Genomic DNA, 23,483 nt, shown 5'->3' on the forward strand with positions numbered 1-23,483 from the left:
TCAATATCAGAACTTCAACGACGTTGCTTTGATTCAAGAGACTTTGTTTGTATATTTGAGACTTTCTTTTTAATAACGTATCAGAGATTTTTCATTGGGTTTAAATCCTGACTATTTGCTAAAGAAATATTATTCTGTAATTTAAAAAAAGGATGAGCTATGGATCTTTTTTTTCAGGTTTCGTGACTGCTTGGAAGCAGGCGTCCAAGTCAGTAACAGAAAATAAATTGCACCTGTAAGGACTCATTTTGTAATTAAAAGTAATTAATGAAGTTTATTTATTTTAGTGTTATTGCATAATTATTAATTATTGAATATGTATATTTTTACGAACAAATGTACATTAAAGTTATACTTTATTCATAAAAAGTTTTTCTAATAATATCACCCCACTGCGAAATCATGGCTCGGATGTAGTCTGGTTGTGAAGGCATTATATTAAGAGTTGTGTTTCTTTAAAGTATAAGGAATTTAAAACTATTAACAACGAGATCTCTAAGGCAGCCCTAACATAGTTAAGTCGAGATCTTACTTGTCAGAAGAAAATACTATTTTATCACTGTTTGATGAAGAAACCACTCTTGGTTTACGGTGAACATAAAATTTACTTCTAAAACAATAAATAAAAACATTTAAGAACCCGGCAATGCTTTATTTTAAAGAAGTCGATATAATCCTTTGTTTTTCTATGTTATTAATAACGAATACAATATTTTATTTGCCCACTTAATTCTTAATTGACATTTTACAGGAATATCCTTTATGATATAGTTTTAAAACTAACTTTAATATTTCTTTGTTAAAATATGCCGTAAGTATAAATTTAGCATATGGATAACAACAAAAAAAATATTATAATATACAAGACTGATTACACTAATTAAATAAATGCTAATGATTTACAGGTGCACTTAAAGTTTTTGTCCTGTCAAAAATAAAATAGGTTTATAAACTAAGTAGTATTATAATTATAATGATCTGATATCACTTATCAGTTTTAAACATTATGTAGTTTCATTCCGTGTTTGTTGTGAGGCAATTTATATCTGGAAACGAATCAACCTTATTTTACATGATTGTATCTAAATTTCATTAGTTTGTGATTAAATCACACGTTTGTGATTAAAGCATTCTAATATTACATTTTAATTTTTTTAAGTTATACGTCATTTGGGCGTTTGGGAAACAAAAGCCGACACCCTAAAGTAAGATATATTCAGCATTTTATTTTTAAAGTGAAAACTTCTTTAGCGGCGTTGTACACTTTTTTGGAAGGGGTAAAAATATTAAACTTGTATCAGGACACGTGACCTGATGGAAAATTCGTAAGACGGATGGAGAGTAGATAGTCATGTTTGTGTACGATAGCGCAATAAATAAATATTGTATTCTACCACACAAAATATTTTAATATTTTCACTTCTGCCGGCACCAGTCGTTTTTATGTTTCTATTGTCAGTGTAGTTTTTTTTACAGACGTAGAATAAGGCGAAAGATAAAAAAAACATGTTACGCCAAATGAGTATTAATTCTAACGCACGTCTAATAAGGAACGCCAGCAAAGTTATATATTTCTTGCCAAAATTGTATGACATCTTCGTGGAGAGCTGTTCCACTTGTCAGTTTCTCATCGATATCCAAATAACCCTTATTTTTCGTGTCATATTCGGGCCATTTAACACCCATTGAGCCGTCAGGAGTGGGATTTCTGAAATTTGAAAGAATAACTCTAAATTTCAATTACTTATTATGTTATTACAAAATGTAATAAATTTATATTATTTATAGAAAAGGTAGGAAACTGGCAGGAGGATACCACCGCCGTCCGCGGAGACTATATACTTATATATATAGTCTTAGACTATATATAGATACTAACACTGTAAGAAGCTTCGCAAGCTTGCAAAGTTATATAGCATATACACAGTAAATATACCTAATAACGCCCAGAACTTCCTACACGTTTAGCATTTACCAAATCAAACATTTTTATTAGATAGGCGGCAAAATATCTCTGTATATATATATATATATATATATTTATAATATTAAAATTTATTATTATTATAATAAAATTGTTGTTTTTCTTTTTTTATGCTACAGCATACAAAGATTCATAGAAGCCTTAATTTGCATCTACCCTATTAAAAATAATGGTGTTGATCGTAGGATCTCGTAGGACACCATTTTTTTATTTGTTAGTTAAGAACAAGTTATAACGTGAACTTTGAGGTTTATATAGAAAATCACAGAAAACCTCAACTGTTTTCATTCCAGAAAAGCGAATAGTTTCTGGGAAAGGATAACAAAATGTTCCATGTTGGTATGTACAAAAAAGGTAGGCGAGGCATTGAGGAGAAACGATGTTCGCGGAGCAGCTAGTTTCAAAATATAGCTTCCGAACAAAATGATAACATTTTTTCAAGCAAAGAACGTGTAACAGGCGAAAATTTTAAAATATTTTTCAATTTGAATTTTTTTTACTTAAAAATTAAATTATGCTCACCCATACTTAGCGAAGTTCGTAAATAAGGCACAGAACTGATGAGCCATTTTGTAGCTTTTAGTTCCTTTGATTAATGGATTGTAGTGTGTATTTGCGTTAAACAAGTACATCAGATCGTCAATATGAGCTGCACCAGTAATTCCAAATTTTTCTCCCAGTTTTCCAATAACGTTTCTCTCGGATTGCGACGAAAATTGATAAAAATATGTTTTAATTTTTCCTGAATTAGCGAGGAGTGTTAGTAATTTCTGAATATGATGTGTCATTATGAAATCCGACAAAAATTTAACAGTCCTCTGAACTAAAACGTTTCCTTCAGCGTTTGGTATACCGTAGTGTTTTTTAATTTTATCAGCGATCTGTAAGATTTTCGAAGGCGTAGAATTGTATATAATTTTTCGGGGTACATACAGTTCATCATACAATTGATATCTCGGTATAATATTTGAGTCTAATAAGGTAATAATCATCTCGTTGCTAGTGTATCCTATTATAACGTCTACATTATTGATTTTCCCACTTTTAACAATTTCTTCTGGGTCTTTAGAAATAAAAGCCGATTGGCCTAATTCCTTTTCCACAACTGCAGTAAAGGGATAGAATTTTGTATAATCGCTTTGTTGTTCAGATATTAAGATGCATGGCGTTGTGTTTTCCAATCTTTCAACTGGGATACTTTGAAGGAACTCTAACAGTTTATCTGGATCCTCGGTCTCCAAACCCAATTGTTTGCCGAGCACAAATGCTCTTTTTCTTGGTTCAAATGATAGGGCCCACTCACAAAAAGGGGAACCACTCATTACGATAGCTCTTTGAAAGAGACCTTTAGATAGTGGAGACAATACATGTAAAGAAGTGGAAAGTCCACCAGCACTCTCACCGAAGACTGTGATATTATTGGGATCTCCTCCAAATGTCCGAATATTCTGTTTAACCCATTTTAATGCTAAGACTTGATCTTTAAATCCAGCGTTTCCAGGAACCTCTTTTGTATCTAGGCAAAGAAAACCAAAGACATCCAATCTATAGTTTATGGTTACTAAGATAACACCGTGACTGACTAGAAAGTCGGGTCCATAGTGGTCGTCGTTTCCCGAACCACATTTTAATCCCCCTCCGTGTATAAATACCATCACGGGAAGAAGAGTCTTTGGTGAAATATCTGGAGAGTAAACGTTGAGATAGAGACAGTCTTCGCTCCCAGTTTTCTTCTCATTAGCGAAAACGTCAAATTGTGGACAGATCGGTCCGTGCTCTGTGGCTTTTCTGGTTCCAGTCCATGGTTTTACAGGTTGGGTTTCCTGAAAATTTACAAAAAATTTCTATAACTCGTTTTTTATCTATGAAACGATTTTTACTTTAACTTACAATTTCTGATATAAAGAAGATATATGCAGATTATAGATTTATTTTGATGTAATAGGAGGCAAACGGGTAGGTTTTCTGTTTTTGGTGTTATACCGCCGCCCATGGACACTCACATTGCCACAAGGATCGCAAGTGCTCTTTCCTTGAAGGACCATAAGTCGAATTCGTTCGGAAATACTTCAGTGGGCAGCTGGTTCCGCGTAGTGGTGGTACGAGGCAAAAACTGCCTTAGAAAACGCTCAGTCGTGGAAAGACGAACGTCGAGGCGATACAGATTGGTACAGGTATTTTGTACTTTGCCGCCACGTTGGATAATAAAACTCAGTATCATCAAATTCGTGTATTATTTCTAAGTCGTTACCAAAATATTTTGTCAAAGCTTGCCCATACCTTGCCACAAATTATTCAAATTTTAATCCAATTATTTCTTTGACTTTATTTTCCAACTAAGTTAGATTTTATAAAACTTACCAAAAACCTTAATTTTCCAATTGGAGGCTCTGCATATGGAACACCCTTAAAACTGTAATATTCGCAGTCATCTGTGACAGTTTTAACTTTGACTCCCTCCAATTTTCCCTGCTCTATTGTAACCTCGACCATTTTTCACGTCTAAATGACAAAATAATTTTAGTTATTGCTTATATAGCCATCAAAAACTAATTATTATTAAATCGCCTTAGTGTAATAAAATTAATGACCTTAAAACCAGTTTTAATTATAATACCTATTGAATAGATACTTTAAAATTCTTAACATAATATCATATTGCGTACGTCGTAAAAACTGGCATCACGGTCTTTAAGTTATTTTATTAATAATTAATTAACTCAAAGAATTATGTATGTTTAATTCGTCACTCTTTAAGTCCGATTAATATAAATTACAATTTGTTTTAGTTAAGGTTATATACTAATAGCCAATAATAAAGCCACTTAACTATGTATAATATAGTGATTATGTATTAAATATCTATTTATGTTCATAAGTAACATACAATTAGATATTGGACATAGACCGTTGCCAATTACACATTATTTTACCCGTGTAATGCTAGAATACATACATAATATTAAAAAAGTACATGAGGGTAAAATTTTGGGAAAAATGAAACGTTACAAAGATGTGCAGCGTTTTTGTTGAAAGCAGAGAGGGATTGAGGCGGTTTAAGAGAGAGAGAGAGAGAAAGGGCAATCGAGAAAAAATACACGCTATTGGTTGATGTATTTGTTTAATGGTTACATATTAGAACTCTAGTCTTGTGTAGTAAATGCAGATTTTTTATTAATTTATTTAGCACCTTTACATATATACATACAGTGTGTAAACAGTGTGAATATATATATAAAAAATACATGCAATAATCATGATCATCTATTGGAGCTTTTACCTCAGTAATAAATTATTTTTTTTACTATTAATTTTCTAAGAAATTTTACTTCTGACATGAGTACCTACTTTGTGCGCACGGACTTTTTTTTCATTTTGTCATTAAAAATGTAATGGTTGTATAGATTATCTGTTTTTATTTACATTTCTCTTAAAAGAGAAAATTCAATTTATCGTCCCGTTAAATAAATTCCCAAGTGCGGCGGCGTTGGAGGATATTGTACACAATCTTATTTCTTTTCGCTCATTTGTATTCGTGATACGTAAAATTCCAGCTGAGAATGACAGAAGTTCTTCCTACTAACATCCTTGACTTCTGAATAGAACTAAGACCTATCTTATGTTGTATTGGTTCCATAGATCAAGGCAAAACACAAGTTAAATTAAGTTCAATATTTACGAAGGAAAAAATAAATAACAAACATTGATTACATTTAACTAAGTAATAATTCGAATGTGTTTGTGTTGTCTTGAAAGTGAGGGTACCTGAGGTTGTATTCATGATGTGTTAATACGATTTTAATACACCTTTTAACCATATTCCTCGATAGCTTAAACAAGTCAAGGCTTAATTATTGGTCGTTGTATGGCTGTGCGATACAACACTGAATTTTGAATAATTGGTGTTTAGGTGAGGAATTAGATTATATATAAGAAAGGTCCCCCACATACTTAACATACAAATATGAAATTCAGCAGGGAAGTTGTGTATAGTAGACATTTGTGTATTGTTTTTGCCAAGGTTTAAAGTTCTCACAAATTAGTATTAACCTCAATATTTGCTAATAACTTAAAATTTACCAGAAAGGTTCAAATAACGGGTGTGAAGAAGTGTAGACCGAAAATGGGTAAAGTATAAAACTAAACTACGATCAACTAAACTATTTAAACAGTTAAAGATTTTTGATGCATTTTACCTAATTTATTGTCTCAGTAATAAACTATCGCAAATAATTATAAAAAAATATTTTCTTATTCGGATTGACTTGATTCCTAATATTACTGTTAGTTTCGTTTAATCTGAACTTTTTTTATAGTTATTATTAAAGTAGCTAAAATTCGTATTTTTTTTTCGTTTCTTTCACTTCATTATTTGAAACATAGCAATGTCATGTTAGTATATGTGACTTGCCAGCCAAATTTCACTGATGCATTCACCTGTCCTAATTAAAATTGGTTTTAACATAGTGGTGAGTATAACATAGTGTGTAACGCAGTCGTACCTAAATAAGCTTAAATAATACATAGGATATTGTATGCTTGTTGTGTGAAACTCACTAGGCAACACGACCTGCGCAGGCGCACGTTCACTCTTCACCAATAGTTTCACGCAACTGAGAATTGAGATAACTGTTGTACCAGACCGTATGACCTAAATTTTGACCAATAAACACTTCACCTTCCCTCGTCAATGAATGTATTGATAATTGGAACACGTCTTATCTAACGTTTTTATTGTCGTATATCACCAAATCCTTATTAAAAATTTTAAATCCGTAATTATGCACTTCACGAACTATATTAAATAATACATATAATACAAATATGTACATATAACGCGTACCTAATGATTGACAATTGGGTTTTTGCAAAAACAAATTGATTTTTTATGTATTTTAAAACTTTATTATTAATAATATCGATATTTAATGCAAAAAACAAAAAAAAAATTTTTTCAATTACTTATAAACAATTAAAAATTGATGAAATTTAAATAAAAATCACGTGACTATAAACGCACCATGATTGGTCAGCATAGTTGTGACGTCATAATGTTATAGCTATTTAATAACAGTACAAACCGTGTAATAGCGTTTACGGCTATTACACGGGACTAGACAATAATATATTTATTGCTAAAATACGAGTTGTTAGTTGGTTCCGATTAGCTATACTAGCCGATTATATATATTTCCATGTCATCTTTCAGTTGGAAAAGAAACAGAAATCATAAGAATGATTTAAATGTTATTATAACAACAGAAAAACCACCATAACATAAAATTAATACTATAGTCATAACCTCGAACGTTATAAAATTATAAATATGTATATCAAATTGAATCCCAAACATTAGATTAAGATACATAAATATATTATTTAAACACTTTTAATTATCAATAAAACAAATTGATGCTATTATTTTAAACGTTATGATTTGGAGTCCAGTTAAAAAAATATATATACTGAAGTTTACTTAAATATATGATAATTATTTGATTTGTATACTTAGATAAATAATAATAATTAATAACAATGGTATTAAGATATACTTACATCGAAATGATCTTCACAACAAAAAAAATCGATTTTGTTTGGGGATTATCACAGTGCACTGCTTGTAACCACATTTGACATCTTGGGGAACATTTAAAAACATAATGGTACCAAACAAGAACGTTAACTTTTGAGGTTCGACATATTAATATAAATTTAAATATTTAATAATGAAAACAAAGTTAAATAGATCAAAATACTGTATTTATTATTTTTCTATCAACTGCAATGAGTGAAAACTAACATTATGACGTCACACGCGCTCGGTGACGCGTTTGGCAGTTGTCGCCGTGTCTTCGGTCCTGGATTCAAAAATTAATTTTTATTTTGAAATTAACTTTTGAATTATTGCGAAAAAAACAAAACATAGTTTTGGTATAAAACTAATATATAAAAATAAAAAAAAGTAATTTATTTATAATAATAAATAACCGTAACTGTAACTGAAAGATAAAAAATAAAATGTTACGTCGAATGAGTATTAATTCTAACGAATGTCTTGTACACAAGGTTTTTTTATCTTACTGAGGCGTCTAATAAGGAACGCCAGCAAAGTTATATATTTCTTGCCAAAATTGTATAACATCTTCGTGGAGAGCTGTTCCACTTGTCAGTTTCTCATCGATATCTAAGTAACTCTTATATTTCGTGTCGTATTCGAGCCATTTAACACCCATTGAGCCGTCAGGAGTGGGATTTCTGAAATTTGAAAAAATAACTCTAAATTTCAATTATATATCTTATACTTATATCAATCACTAGCAGACTCGGCCAAGCGTTGCTGTGGCTAAGGTTTTTGTTATATTACATAGTAGTAAATTAATCAAGGGAAACCGTAGGAGAACTTATGTGAAACGTTGGTACCACGACACGGACCTAAACTAAACTACCTTTAACTCAGCGCCATCTGTTAGAATTGTATCAAATAATAAACAAATGTTAATGTTATCGTAATTTTAGTAAGGATGCCTATTTTATTTGAAAATGAAATATAGCCTATGTCACTCAGGAATGATGTAGCTTTCCAACAGTGAAAGAATTTTTCAAATCTGCCAAGTAGTTTCGGAGCCTATTCAATTCATACAAACAAACAAACAAACAAAAAATCAAACCTTTCCTCTTTATAATATTAACTAGCTGACCTGGCAAACGTCGTCTTGCCAAACTACTACCTTTAACTCAGCGCCATCTGTTAGAATTGTATCAAATAATAAACAAATGTTAATGTTATCGTAATTTTAGTAAGGATGCCTATTTTTTTGAAAATGAAATATAGCCTATGTCACTCAGGAATGATGTAGCTTTCCAACAGTGAAAGAATTTTTCAAATCTGCCAAGTAGTTTCGGAGCCTATTCAATTCATACAAACAAACAAACAAAAAATCAAACCTTTCCTCTTTATAATATTAGTATAGACAAATAAAACCCAATAGGTACATAAAATATTTCATGAACCCATATAAATCATATAAATGTATTTACCTAAAATATCTAAATAGAACAATAAACTAAAAATAAAATAGTCTTATTAAATATATATATATAATATAATATAGTATAGCATAATATAATACATATAATATAATGTATAAATATAAAAAGTAATTAATATAAAAATGTTATAGCAGGCTATGCCATCAATGCCACATCTAGTAATAAGTCCAATCCTAAACCTATGTTTTTGTTTCGAGTCTGTTGTGTCTACCTGCATTTTTGTTACTGTATTTGTTTTTGAATTTTTGTATAGGTACCTTCTGTGCGTTCTAGTAATAATTATTTAGTCTCTTGTAATATTTTTTTCTCAGTAAGCGAATTTTTTCTTAATTCCTATGAGAAATAAAGTTATTCTAACCGTAACCGTATATTAGTATAGATAGATATATCACATACGTGTAACTGGCAAAAAATTTAAAATATTTTTCAATTTGAAATACCCTACGTAAGATTAAACTCGGTGGAATATATTTTTACTTAAAAATTAAATTATGCTCACCCATACTTAGCGAAGTTCGTAAATAAAGTACAGAACTGATGAGCCATATTGTAGCTTTTAGTTCCTTTGATTAATGGAATTTTGTATTTATTTGCGTAGAATAAATACATCAGATCGTCAATATGAGATGTACCAGTAATTTCAAATTTCTCCCCCAGTTTTCCAATAACGTTTCTCTCGGATTCAGACGAAAATTGATAAAAATATGTTTTAATTTTCCCCGAATTAGCCAGCAGTGTTAATAATTTCTGTATGTCATATGTCATTATGAAATCCGACAAAAATTTAACAGTCCTCTGAACTAAAACATTTCCTTCAGCATTCGGTATACCGTAGTGCTTTTTAATTTTATCAGCGATCTGTAAGATTTTCGAAGTCGTGGAATTGTATAAAATTTTTCGGGGTACATACAGTTCATCATACAATTGATATCTCGGTATAATATTTGGGTCTAATAAGGTAAGTACCATCTCGTTGCTAGTGTATCCTATTATAACATCTACGTTATTGATTTTCCCACTTTTCACAATTTCTTCTGGGTCTTTAGAAATAAAAGCCGCTTGGCCTAATTCCTTTTCCACAACTGCAGTAAAAGGATAGAATTTTGTAAAATCGCCTTGTTGTTCAGATATTAAGATATATGGCTTTGTGTTTTCCAATCTTTCAACTGGAACACTTTGAAGGAACTCTAACAGTTTGTCTGGATCCTCGGTCTCTAAACCCAATTGTTTGCCGAGCACAAATGCTCTTTTTCTTGGTTCAAAAGATTGGGCCCAGAAACAAAATGGAGAACCACTCATTACGATAGCTCTTTGAAAGAGACCTTTAGATAGTGGAGACAATACATGAAAAGAAGTGGAAAGTCCACCAGCACTCTCACCGAAGACTGTGATATTATTGGGATCTCCTCCAAACGTCCGAATATTTTGTTGAACCCATTTTAATGCTAAGACTTGATCTTTAAATCCAGCGTTTCCAGGAACCTCTTTTGTATCTAGGCAAAGAAAACCAAAGACATCCAATCTATAGTTTATGGTTACTAAGATAACACCGTGACTTACTAGAAAGTCGGGTCCATAGTTGTCGTCGTTTCCCGAACCACATTTTAATCCCCCTCCGTGTATAAATACCATCACGGGAAGAAGAGTCTTTGGTGAAATATCTGGAGAGTAAACGTTGAGATAGAGACAGTCTTCGCTCCCAGTTTTCTTCTCATTAGCGAAAACGTCAAATTGTGGACAGATCGGTCCGTGCTCTGTGGCTTTTCTGATTCCAGTCCATGGTTTTACAGGTTGGGCTTCCTGAAAATTTTCAGAAAATTTCTTTAATTCGTTTGTTATCTATGAAACGATTTTTACTATCTCAAATTTTAAGATATATAAGTATATATGCAGATTAATAATAATTTATTTGCTGTAAATAGTTTTATTTTTTATTTTCTGTAACAGGAGGCAAACGGGCAGGACGCTCATCTGATGTTAAGTTATACCGCCGCCCATGGAGTGTCTATGCAACATGCACATTGCCAGAAGGCTCACAAGTGCGTTGCCGGCCTTTTAAGTAATGGTACGCTCTTTTCTTGAAGGACCCTAAGTCGAATTGGTTCGGAAAGAAAATATTTGGAATTTGAATTTTGTTGAAATGTATTCTTTGTTGAATGGTTTCGTGTCACTTGTTCAATTTAAGGCACATCTTTGCCAATCACCGGCCCGTTGTAAGATACATTTTGATTTCGAAAATAATTTCATTTTTTCAATGCAACAAAATATTTCTACGATAAATACCTAAAAAAGACAATTATCCGCAGCTTAGAAAATTCGCTAGAAGATTGATCTGTGCATTTGGTAGTACTTATAAATGCGAACAGTTATTTTCAATAATTATAAATCAACACACCGTAAAAGACTGACTGACGATAATTTAGAAAATTCTTTTGGTCTTTGTATCAGTGGAATGAATATAATTATTGATGGATTAGTTTCCCAAATTCAAGCATATTTCGTAGTTTGCAACAATTGCAAATTTAACGATATAATTATAATGTACCATATTTTTTAATTTAATTTTGATATTTTCGTAAATTGTACTATTATAACATTGTCATGATTATTTCACGTCTAATATCTATCGCAAAAAATATTTTTAAACGCGGTCCGCGAAAGTATTTGCACGCTAAAGTTTGGCCCTCAACATGTCAAAGGTTGCCCTGCCCATTCCTGATTTATGGCATAGTGCTTTCATCAAATTATTTCTTTGACTTTATTTTCCAACTAAGTTAGATTTTATAAAACTTACCAAAAACCTTAATTTTCCAATTGGAGGCTCTGCATATGGAATACCCTTAAAACTGTAATATTCGCAGTCGTCTGTGACAGTTTTAACTTTGACTCCCTCCAATTTTCCATCCTCTATTGTAATTTCGACCATTTTTCACGTCTAAATGACAAAATAATTTTAGTTATTGCTTATATAGCCATCAAAAACTAATTATTAAATAGCCTAAGTGAATGACCTTTGTAAGGACTGTATATAATATATTAATTAGAGTTTTTCCATACAGAATTGTCATCCTAGTCACTGCCTACCTACTAATAAAATAATTTTCTTCTTGATGCTACAACAAGCTAATTTGCAATAAAATCCTAGAATACACTGTGGCACTTAATTTTTAATAAGATCTTATAAATATTACATATTATATACTAATTCACTGAAAACAAGTTTGACATAATTTAATAAATAAATAGTGTTTATTAAAATTTTACAGTAAAAAATATAAATATAAAATTTGCTCACCTCTTCTTGGACAGTATTACTACTACGAGTAGATGTAGTAATATATTAAGTAATATATTATTATGTAACGCGATATTTATATGTATCTGCTTATCATTGATAAAATTAATTACTTGTCACTATTACTAAACTGTATAATTCCCTCTGTCTATGATGATACTATATATATTTATCATATCATCATTTATATCATTACATCATAATATATTAATTGCATAACGTATTTATTTATTTTTATTATTTTCGGAATGTGCTAATTATTTTCCTGTGTATAAAATCATAATCCATTTAGCGGGTAATTCAACAAAAAATATAGCCTTTATATTCCGAAAATTTGTGATTTTACATATATTTTCACTACAGTATATTTCGGAGTTAGGTGTACCTTTGCGTCTCTTCTAAGTTGCACCCTACTTTTAATTTGAGTTCGTACTCCCGTCTTTTGCGTTGTCGGCCTATTTTTCGTTTTCTGTCTTAGGGAACCTACTATTCCATCAATTTTTTTGTAGCATATGATCCGTCCAGTAAGATTAATTAGAAAACATAAAAACGTGAACTCTCAAAAACTAACCTAATTAAATGATTCTCCTAGGATTCATTTAATTAATTGAATTTCCTAAGATTGTATATTGCGAACGTCGTAAAAACTGGACTCCAGGTCTTTAAGTTAATATAAAAAATTAATTAAAACAGAAAATTATTTATGTTTAATTCGTAACTCTTTTAGCCCTATTAATATACGACTTAAACGTGTTGAATATCTATTTATGTTCATAAGTGAAGTGTAGTAAACGCAGATTTTTTATTTCGTCGCTGTCGTCGAGTTGCGTCGCTTTTACGCTCCGTTCGCGCCCCGTCCCGCCGTGCTTGACTCCTACCACCGTCGGGCGCGACGCTGGCGCGACGCGACCGTTGGCGTGACGGCTCTGTGTGAAATGTCCTATATCAATAATTAGTACATTAGTACTAATTAATATAGGAGTTGTAATCAACTGCTCAATCTGCCAGCGTCGCGTCACCGTCCCGCCCCGTCCCGCCCCGTCCGCTGTGTGGCCAAACCATTAAAGTTCAGTAATATTTCATTTATAAAGAAGTTTCACTTCTGTCATGTGTACTCTGTACGCACGCACTTTTTTTCATTTCGTCATCAAAAATGTAATGTTTGTATAGATTATCTGTTCTTATTTACATTTCTTTAAAAAAAATAAAATTCGATTGATCGTCCCGTTAAATAAATTCCCAAAGTGCAACGGTGTTTGTGGATATTGTACAGAATCTTATTTCTTTTTGAAATATAACAATGTTATATTAGCCTATAGCTAAACGCAAATTACGCTTGCCTGCCAAATTTCATTGATGGATTCAGCTGTCACACTTAAAATTTGTTTTAACATAGTAGTGATTATAACATAGTGTTTAACGCAGTTGTTCCTGATGAAGCTTAAATAATACATTGGATATTGTATGCTTGTTGTATGGAACTCACTAGGCAACACGACTTGCGCAGGATCATGTTCACTCTTCACCAATAGTTTTACGCAACTGAGAATTGAGATAACTGTTCTACCAGACAGTATGACCTAAATTGTTACCAATAAACACTTCATCTTCACTCGTCAATGAATGCATTGATAATAGGAACACGTTTTATTTAATGTTTTTATTGTCTTACACCAAATCCTTATAAAAAAATTTAAATCCATAATTACGCACTTTACTTACAACGCGTAATAATTGACAATTATTTATTTATAACAAAAATAACGGTACTTACGTATTGACGCCACCGCGGCAAAAATTTAATGGTTAGCAAGTGTAGACAACAGAAACCTAACCTAAACCTTTTTGGCTTCTAAAGTGTTTTGATTGAAAATCAAAACCCTTGTTTATGTATGAAGTTTTTGTGAGAAAAAATAAATAAGAATAATTAAATAATTTTCTTTCTAATCACATTTTTCAGAGATTTATAAACAGATTCAGACCTTTACAAGAATCGGTTTTTTGGAAAAAGTTGGAGGGAGCCTTTACCCGATCGAAGGTAGCTAAGATATAGAATAACAGGAAAAACATTGTAATTTTTCTTTTATCGTTTGTGTGTGTCATTTCATATCACTTTTTTCGTAGGTGTAAGACCCTATTTTCATTATTTTCGTATTTGTAATATTACAAGTATGAACACCTTGTTATCTTTGATTACACGTCGAAACGTCGAACGTTATATTTAAAGAAAGACAAAAAAAAACATTTTTGTTCGAGACAAAATTATTTTAGAGAGAAATTTGCTTTGTAGGTACTAATATTATATTGAAACTATAAAGAGCATCTCGTTCTATATGTCTCATAACGATAAGCAAGATATATTATCTAAGTTTAATTTGAGACGAACGCGAAATTGAAGCGCCGGGTGGTTTATTTGAGCAATGTAGTTATCATTTGGCTCAGGTAATAAATCTGGGCTTATTGAATTCCTAGGAACTTAATTGTTTTCTTTGACGGTGCTGTGCATTTGTTTTATTGCGGAATCGAGAGATTATAAGTGTTCAGTCAAAACTATATTTGGACAAATAGCAACAATTTTTTTTTAGAACAAACAGCTGTTATAATATACTTTCGTAATAGGTAGGAATACAATGAGTAGTTTTTGCGTGAATTAATAATGTATTTATAAAAAGTTATTATAACAATAGTTATTATAATAAATTTTTACTGTTATCACTTATAGGTAAGGATCAATTATATTATTAATAATATATTATATTAGACAAAATAAAGTGTCTACTAGCTGAATTTGGAGTGACCAGTTTTCTAGTTTTTAGTTTATCGATTCAAAAATGAAGCATGTAACTTATATTAATATTCATTAATTCATGTAACCAGGTTTTATTTAAGTATTATTTACACTCAATATATGTGTCGTATGATGAAAAAAACACACTTTGGAACATTATTCCGTACATTTGTAAAACAGATTTCAAGGTATTATAATCGTAAAGTTAATAGTTGGTTTTAATAATAGCAATTTAACTATACATGACCTACTGTCGCATAAAAGAAAAAAACATTAACTCATTATAAATCCAGGTAAACAGAACAAGAAGGTAACCAGAACTGTTAATACTTGACCCGACCAAGACTAATTTTGTACAATTTTCTTTTCAGATAAAGCTGCTTTTGTTCACGGTAAGTACATAGGCCTAATACAGAAAGTTTTTTAATTTCGTTGCCCCCAATTCACTGTATCGTTCTGGTGATTCGTGAATTTTTAATCAAAATGAAGCGCGTTCTGTCACTTTAATTTTCTGAATATTGCTCTCTCAATATTCAAACATCCGATGCGTATGATAACTTTTTGGTTGACTGCTTCAATATTAATAATACACAATATGACAACTGCTATTATTTATAACACCCAGTATATTTTAAAACACCCAGTGGACTTTTTTTCTTTATTTGGTATTGATTTATTTCAGTTTTAAGAATTGGTACACTCTTTTTTTGAAGGTCCCTAAAAATTGGTTAGTAATATTTTATTGGGCAGCTGGTTCCACATAGTGCGTGGCAAAAACTGCCGTAAAAAATAATTGTGAAACCTATGATGAAACTCTGGTGCAGGTATAAGACTGATATTATATTATATAAGTATATATTGCTGTTTCAACAACCCTAAAATACTGTTCAAATGAATTGCTAGCTGTTAGTTACTTCAAATATTTGTTTTTACTACTCAAAATCTAGTGAAATAAAACAATAGATTTACTCAACAATTATATGTATATTGGTATTTCTGTTAAATTAAGGGCCAAAGATGTAAAGCGGTGCACGTTCACGCAGTTCCAACTTTGCCGTGTATTTCATATTCTGAATGTCATTCTCTGTCAGAAATTCCACTCGCTGCAGTTGGCCGTTCGGAAGCAATACGTAGTACGTACCGATGCTTCTTTGTACTTCTACTGGTCCGTCCAATTTTTCAGTATTGGCTTCAGGAGGGCCATAAGTATTATCCGGTGGGCCGTACGTGTTGTCAGGTGTGGTCTGTTGAGGCAATGCGAAGGGTTCTCCTGACGGTTTCCACCCTGATGGTGGATAGGGTGCATCCGGGGTGCCGTAAGAGCTGTCAGGTGTGCTTGTAGTCTGCTCTTGAGGTAGTGTGAAAGCCTGTCCCGCTGGTTTCCATCCTGAAGGTGGATATGGAGCAGGAGGGCCGTATGTATCAGTGGGAGTGGCATCGGTCTGATCTGGAAGCGTGAAAGGTTCACCCGATGGTCTCCAACCAGACGGTGGGTAGGGTGCAGTCACGTCTGTAGTGGATTCTGTGGGTGTATCCGTTGTCGTCGGAGCTAATTCTTGGCGCTGGAACCTGAACCTCGCTGGCGTAAAACGAGGCAGCTCAGCTAAAGAGCTCCCAATCAAACACAACACGATCACGCACTTCATATTGATTGATATGATGCTGGTTATCGAATGTACTAACATTTATACTGGGATCGACCACTTTATTGATCTTTGTGTATCATAAATGGTATCGTGAGGTCGTCGGAAGGATGTATATGCGAAGCACGAAGCTATGACATTGAACCTATGACGTCAAGTAATAATGGTTATCCCATGGTGCGTTCAATATCTGGAGGTTGATATTAGTTTTATGATTATTGCATCAAGCATACGCGATTTAATTATTTTAAACCATCTGAATTAAATCCAATTAGACAACAGTGTTGTCCTAGTGGCTTCAGCGTGCGAATCTCATCCCCGGGGTCGTAGGTTCGATCCCGGTTGTGCGCCTGGACTTTCTTGGTATGCACGAATTTAAGTGAAGGAAAATATCGTAAGGAAAGCGGCTTGCTTTAGACCCAAAAAGTCGACGGCGTGAGTCAGGCACTGGAAACTGAGCACCTACTTGCGCCACTGATTTATTTATTTAAATACAATACACTGCTCTTTGTGTTTGAAGATTCATAATATTATTATATTAATACATTTGATTAATTTAATTTATTGAATTTTAGACAAGTGTTAATGAAAAATAGAATAATTTAACAGATACGCACGCCCGATATTTGGATATTTATAATTTCATACTAAGGCTATAATTTCACAACATTACACATTACACTACTCATTGTAATAACTAACATAACTTGACACAATACTCTAGTATATATTATTCACATTCCAGGTTATAGGATATCAATATCAATATAGATTCCAGTATCAGTAATAAATACAAATCTAAGTATTATTCGTAGACAAATAATACAAGATAATATGGAGCTCCATCAGTAAACACTCGGCTTCTGTTAATAACACGTCTTGATTTGCTAAGGGTTTGTTCATAGTTGACAGCGGATTAATATATATTTACAGAAATAATCATGCAGCTGTATATATATAATTCACAAATATTCTATTCTAAGTTCTATTTCAAATGTTGTTAGTAGTGTTTTTAAGTTTCTTTTTTCGGCATTTATCTTTAATCGATAGCTCATGTTGAGCGTCGTGGTCACCAATGAAGCTGTTTCCAGCAGTTTATATCCAGCGCTTCTCTTATGACAGTTTTGAGGATGATAAGTCCTTCCCCAGATCGGTCCATCTGGTAGGTGAACGGCCCCTTGATCTTTTACCTTCTGTGTTACAAAGCACAATCAGCTTCTCCAAGTTCTCATTGCCTCTGTGCATATGGAAGAACAGCGAGACCAGACCATACGCGGAGTTGGTTCAGGATCGATGTATGCCTGCTCCAACGATTTCCAGATGTCGCCATCTTTGCCAATAGTCTTAAGAGAAATAGATAGAAACGACCCTAACATAAACTAAAGTGAAATAAAACTTATCAGTCTGCCGAAAAATCGCTTTTCAAATCGAGTTCAATTGTCTCAAGATAAATCATATGAAACCATTCTTACCAATCTAGAAACTTCGTTTTTATTTGTCGTAGAAAAGCTGTTAACGTCAAGCAGTTTTTTTTATATAAACGATGCTATAGATAAAAATATAGTAAATAAGGGTACTAATATACCTGGGAATTGACATAAAGGAAACTAGTCTTAAAAACAAATTACTAGAAGCATAAACAACATCACCAATTTCTGTCAAAGTAGCTGAAACTCAATCGTTTTATAGTATATCATAACCACACATTTATGACAGGGATAAGTGAAACATCAACTTTTTTCTTATGAATATAGCCCAATCTAGATATGAATAATCCTTATAGGGATATTAATTTTAATTGCTATCAACGCTACACTGATACTTCCTGTTTACTCACAATGAAAATGGTTTATAATGAGAATGTAATCCTGAATACACAAGGGAAAACTGCTACATCATTATATACACAAAGGTTTTTAAGTATGCCATCAAAACATTTACTGGGATATATTTTTGTATTTTATTTATATTTTTGTATTTGATTTTAATTATAGCAAATCGCAAAGAGATAAGATTCTGCAAATGTAGTTTGAATTAAAGTTTATCATGTAAATAAAATATATTTTTGTAATGAGAAATAAAGAACATTAACAATATTTAATAATAAAACGTAATGCATTATCTATATCCGTTCGTCCAATACCAGCATAACGTTTCGTCTTTTGTTTCACATTACCATCGGAAAGTTGAAATCATTGTTTTTATTATTTTTTTTAACAATTGAGTCTTACAGGATTTAATCTAGACCTGAGGAATTTATTTTTTTAAAACACGAGCATGTCGCACGCTTATTTCTTTTTGTAATTTACCTGTAAAGAAAGATAAGATAAGATAAGAAATGTGTAACAAGCACGGCTAGTTATTAATTTGATATTGATTAAATCAAAACATCACAAAAATTTATGTAATGGCTCCATTGGTTTTGTGCATTCCAAATTGATTCGATTTATTTGTTGAGTATTTTTATGTTATCTAACTTTTATATTTCTTTGAACTATTTTGTATCTATTAATCCATTAAGTATAGGTGTCTTACGGTGATAATCTAGCCCAGCAAAATAGTTATCCTTCACGAGCCAGAAGTTCAGTATCCATTGCACAATTCCTCTGCAGCTGCCGAAAGCAAAAATTAGTGCTATCCAAGATGTATCATCTAAAGGAGATTGACCAAGCTCCTGCATCGTCTTCCATGGATATTTCTTCACAATCCATCTGAGGTTTTTACCGCCACCGTTCATAAACTCCAAAATGCCAACTGAAAATATAAAAAAGAGAGTTGTTGATAAAAAAATGACTTTTCAAGGTGTGGCTCTATTATAGAACTACAAGAAGAAACTTTAGAAGTGATACTTCTTTGGCGTCACAAAATAAAAATCTTTTAAACGCTCCAAATGACGTTTAACTTCAAAACTCAAATGTTGATTATAGCTAACTTAAGGGTGCCGGTTTTTTTGTGACGGTGTGCGCGCGTAACGTAAAAATTTACTCTCATCATTTTTCTGTAACGCGCCAAATAAAGTATAACTTCAAGAAAAATCATAAAGGCTTTCCATGAATTTATCGCTGTCTATGAAGGCATCTTAAAAAAGGTGATTATAAAATGAAGTAAAAATATCCCCTATACAGCCCTAATACGATTTTAATAAGCTTCCACCACATGTAATAATAGCTCCATTCTGTACCTGAAGCCTTTTACGTGAAGCCACGGAACGAGCGGTTAGCTACGATTATGAGACTGTCAAAAGCACAGAATGATGATAAATTATTTGAACGAACGCTTTAAAAACATTTATTATACGTCTTGGCTTTTATGATGGTACAAGTATTTAAGAAGTGTATCGAATTGGTCGATCTTGTCTTTTGACTTTTAAAAATAAAAATAAATCTGTGTGTGTGTGTGTAATAATAAACAATTTCATATTTGTTTCATGATCAATCTAATATGCAAGTGTCTTCACTGTTCGAGCGAATTTTAAATGCGCACATAGAAATAAATTCGCGGATGCACAGCCCGGGATAGAACCTTCGTCGTCAGGCCGCATGCTAAAGCCTCTAGGCCAACCCGGCTCTTTTAATGTTTAATATTCGGTTTAAATTCGTGAGTTCGAGTTCGCGATCGAAATTATTCTATTGATAAAATACATAAAAAACGGATTCCTTTGATTCAGAACGATATGCCATTCGCCTGTAAACGGATTCAATTTCCAGTGCTGCTAGCATTTGCAATGTCGATAAATAAATCTCAGGGGTAGTCTAATTGTTTGTGCATTAATCTTGAAAATGCATGTTTTTCACATGGCCAGGTGACATATCTGTTCCAGTTCCCGTCGGAATATCACCAGAGAATGTTGTATAACATAAAGTATAAGAGCAATAAACACTTTCTTTACCTTTTTTTAGTTTTAAACAGTTTTTTCGAGATGACATGAAAAAAACGAGTGGAGTTCGACGTACAGACTCGAGTGCTAACTTCGGCTCTGTACATCGAGATCTAACAACGTATATTGTAGTATTTTGCTAATAGCATAGCATAATGCTACAAAAATTCAAAATAAAAAAAAACTACTTTTATATGCGACAACCTGAACAATACTACTATGGTTACATTAATACAAACCTCAGCGGTTTTCTAATGTGACACGCTGTGATATAATATATTATTTTGTAAAATTAGGAAAAAAAATTTAATTATACCAATTCGAAATCAATATTCATAGGATAACGTCTGTCGGGTCTGCTAGTATTCAAATATTTAACGTCGTAATACTTACAACTATAGAGCGAATTTCGATGCATTAAAAAAATATATCATAAAAATATCACGCGTTTCATAGCCCGTTTGTTATTACCAACCCAGGTAGCCTATTAGAAGCATTTGATTGGAAGTGTGTTACACTCGCCAAGCTAATCCCAACTACATTGAAACTGTAATTTGTCCCAACGTGTATCAGAGTGTTAATGTGTTTGATCTCTCTTCAACTAATATTGAGTGCAGTGGCTCTTTGATAGTGATAGTTGGTTTACTTAGAGTATATTACAGTGGCCTATATGGTTCAGTTGGGTTATCGATTCGAAATTCTAGACTGGACATCTAAGAACATTTACACTGGTCACCGGTACACTAAGAGAACCCAATAGATTGCTGAATATTGTGAATATGTTTTGTAAAACATTTTGAATATAAATAAAAACTACAATTTTAATATTCGGCCGACGGGCTGTGATTCTGTCATCAATCTCTAACACATTGTTCTCAACTAATGTGTGAATACTACTTATTTGGCCAATACTTACGAGATGTTTGTCAGTATAAATTATAATATAATTTTGATAGTTTACGCCTAGTAGTAGTAAAGAAAAGTTTTTGTACTACGTAACGCTTAGTTAACATAAAAACGCGTGAATGTTTTTTAGTACCGTTAGAGCCATGGCACTACATTTACATTTCACTCAGGCTTTCTTAGTTTTATAAGCCTGACGATTTTGTAAATCATGGGAGTTACTATTATTAGTAGTAGTATTTTTTTTTATAGAACAGGGGGCAAACGGGCAGGAGGCTCACCTGATGTTAAGTGATACCGCCGCCCATGGACACTCAATGCCAGAGGGCTCGCGAGTGCGTTGCATTTACCTTGATTATTGAAATATTTATGGAATTTAAATAGAACGGGGCTGAGACTGTTTAAAGAAGACAGAGGGTGTATACCGAGAGAAAAAGCCGTCGTAAAAAACTCTTGGTACTCTTTAAAAATTAAAGCAAATAAATCACATAGCTGTTCCCAGAGGGGTACACCACAAACCGTGCAGTAGTTCCTTATATATTAATTCACGTGTGATTTATTGATGTACGATAAAAATCTTACTTTCGGTGTCGGTTTTTGCAATATCCTCTATGAACATGGCCATAAAGACCACGTCTGTCACCAACATAGCCAGGCCGGTTAATGTGAAGGGTACCACCACAGCGTAGAATCCACAAGGTCTTCTTGCGTGTGTGAGGTTCACAATACTTAAAGCAAGCCAGATGATGTGAAGCGACAACCAGATTCGCATTGCACTGAGTAAATTAAAAAATAAAAATTTGAATTACAATAAAAACAAATAACATAAATTATTAGGGCTGAACACTGAACTGAGGAAGCAGTGCACAAATAAAATATTGATGGCTGGAAATATGCCACAGGCCGTTTCACAGGGCATTTTCTTTTGCGGACTAGCGAACTGTGGAATCGACTACCGGTGGGGGTCTTCCCTGAGAGATACGACTTCCAACTATTCAAAATTCGACCGTACTCCTCCCTTAAAGGCCGGCAACGCACCCACTAAAAATGGGTGTCTATGGGCTGCGATGACCTTTTTGGGCGTCCCGCATGCTCGTTTGCTCCCCCTACTTTACTATTTTACTAGAGTTAAAACAAAACATAGTATATATAGAAAGGGAATCTACACCTTAGTTATGTGAAGAAATTACAAGAAAAATATTAACTATTCAGTTGGCAAAATCTTTAAACATATTTAAATTTGCATTACGTGGTAGTGACAATTTTTTTTTATAGAACAGGGGGCAAATGGGCAGACAGCTCACCTGATACCGCCGCTCGAGGGCACTCTCAATAACACAGGACTCGCGAGTGCGTTGCCGCCCTTTTAACAATTGGTAAAATTTCCATGTGTCATTTACCTTCTAAATCTAGATGCTATAGGATTTCTAACTGGCCACATGACAGTTGAAAAGATTGTATTTTCTTGTTTAGCCATTGTGAAGTTATAGAAGTGGATCCTTCCACAGGCTTCTGGATCGTAAAGGTATAAAAGCTTCATCAGAATTACCTCGTGCAGTTCACTGCTATCGGGAACAAAACGACAGCTTAGAGTTAACCAGGATATTAGCATGCAAATTGCACCTAGAAAATAAATTGGAGATAAGGTGATTATTATAATACTTCTTTTTATTAATAGACTATAGTGAGAACTCGGATAGGATAATTATTTTCCTAAATATTATCATCGGATAATGTCCAACATTGAAATATATAGTCATAGTATGAATCACTGCGAAACAATGTTAGAGGAAGGCGTGAATAAATTGTTTAAGAATTTCTAACACTTGTCTATTTGTTATACATTGCCTAGATTGGTCACGGTACTGCATAGGCAAGAGGTTTTTCAATTGATATTCAAGTGTATTCAAGAAGATATGCAACTGATAGATATTGAATGCTTA

At 32.7% G+C, this 23,483-nt stretch overlaps 4 protein-coding genes across 7 annotated transcripts in view; 1 reads left to right on the plus strand and 3 right to left on the minus strand.

Moving 5' to 3' along the window:
• Nucleotides 1–631: 631 nt before the first annotated feature.
• LOC110998276 (juvenile hormone esterase) lies at nt 632–12,418 on the minus strand. Of its 4 annotated transcripts, none has more exons than XM_045634498.1 (4): nt 12,330–12,418; nt 11,829–11,969; nt 9,534–10,834; nt 632–1,708 (listed from the first exon to the last, which is right to left on the minus strand). In XM_045634498.1, the coding sequence occupies exons 2-4, from the start codon at nt 11,958–11,960 to the stop codon at nt 1,543–1,545; spliced, it is 1,599 nt and encodes a 532-aa protein (XP_045490454.1). In that variant the 5' UTR covers nt 11,961–11,969; nt 12,330–12,418; the 3' UTR covers nt 632–1,542. The 4 variants fall into 4 exon arrangements, with proteins under 4 accessions (XP_045490454.1, XP_022122536.2, XP_045490455.1 ...); XM_022266844.2 differs by lacking the exons at nt 9,534–10,834; nt 11,829–11,969; nt 12,330–12,418 and adding exons at nt 2,507–3,807; nt 4,346–4,486; nt 6,542–6,737; XM_045634499.1 differs by lacking the exons at nt 9,534–10,834; nt 11,829–11,969; nt 12,330–12,418 and adding exons at nt 2,507–3,807; nt 4,346–4,486; nt 6,487–6,737.
• Nucleotides 12,419–15,207: 2,789 nt separating this feature from the next.
• The window catches only part of LOC111002106, a 77,900-nt gene continuing 69,624 nt past the window's right edge, over nt 15,208–23,483 (plus strand). The window contains exon 1 of the mRNA XM_045634500.1: nt 15,208–15,509. The gene's annotated coding sequence lies outside the window, so the exon portion shown is untranslated. The remainder of the gene's footprint in view (nt 15,510–23,483) is intronic.
• LOC111002109 (extensin-like) lies at nt 16,082–16,796 on the minus strand. The gene has a single exon (XM_022272217.2). The coding sequence runs from the start codon at nt 16,761–16,763 to the stop codon at nt 16,122–16,124; it is 642 nt and encodes a 213-aa protein (XP_022127909.2). The 5' UTR covers nt 16,764–16,796; the 3' UTR covers nt 16,082–16,121.
• LOC111002101 lies at nt 19,017–23,259 on the minus strand. The gene is made up of 4 exons (XM_022272210.2): nt 22,941–23,259; nt 22,123–22,316; nt 19,296–19,514; nt 19,017–19,069 (listed from the first exon to the last, which is right to left on the minus strand). The coding sequence occupies exons 1-4, from the start codon at nt 23,150–23,152 to the stop codon at nt 19,017–19,019; spliced, it is 678 nt and encodes a 225-aa protein (XP_022127902.2). The 5' UTR covers nt 23,153–23,259.

This window comes from Pieris rapae, chromosome 3 (assembly GCF_905147795.1).
Source record: "Pieris rapae chromosome 3, ilPieRapa1.1, whole genome shotgun sequence".
Classification (NCBI taxonomy): Eukaryota; Metazoa; Arthropoda; class Insecta; order Lepidoptera; family Pieridae; genus Pieris; species Pieris rapae.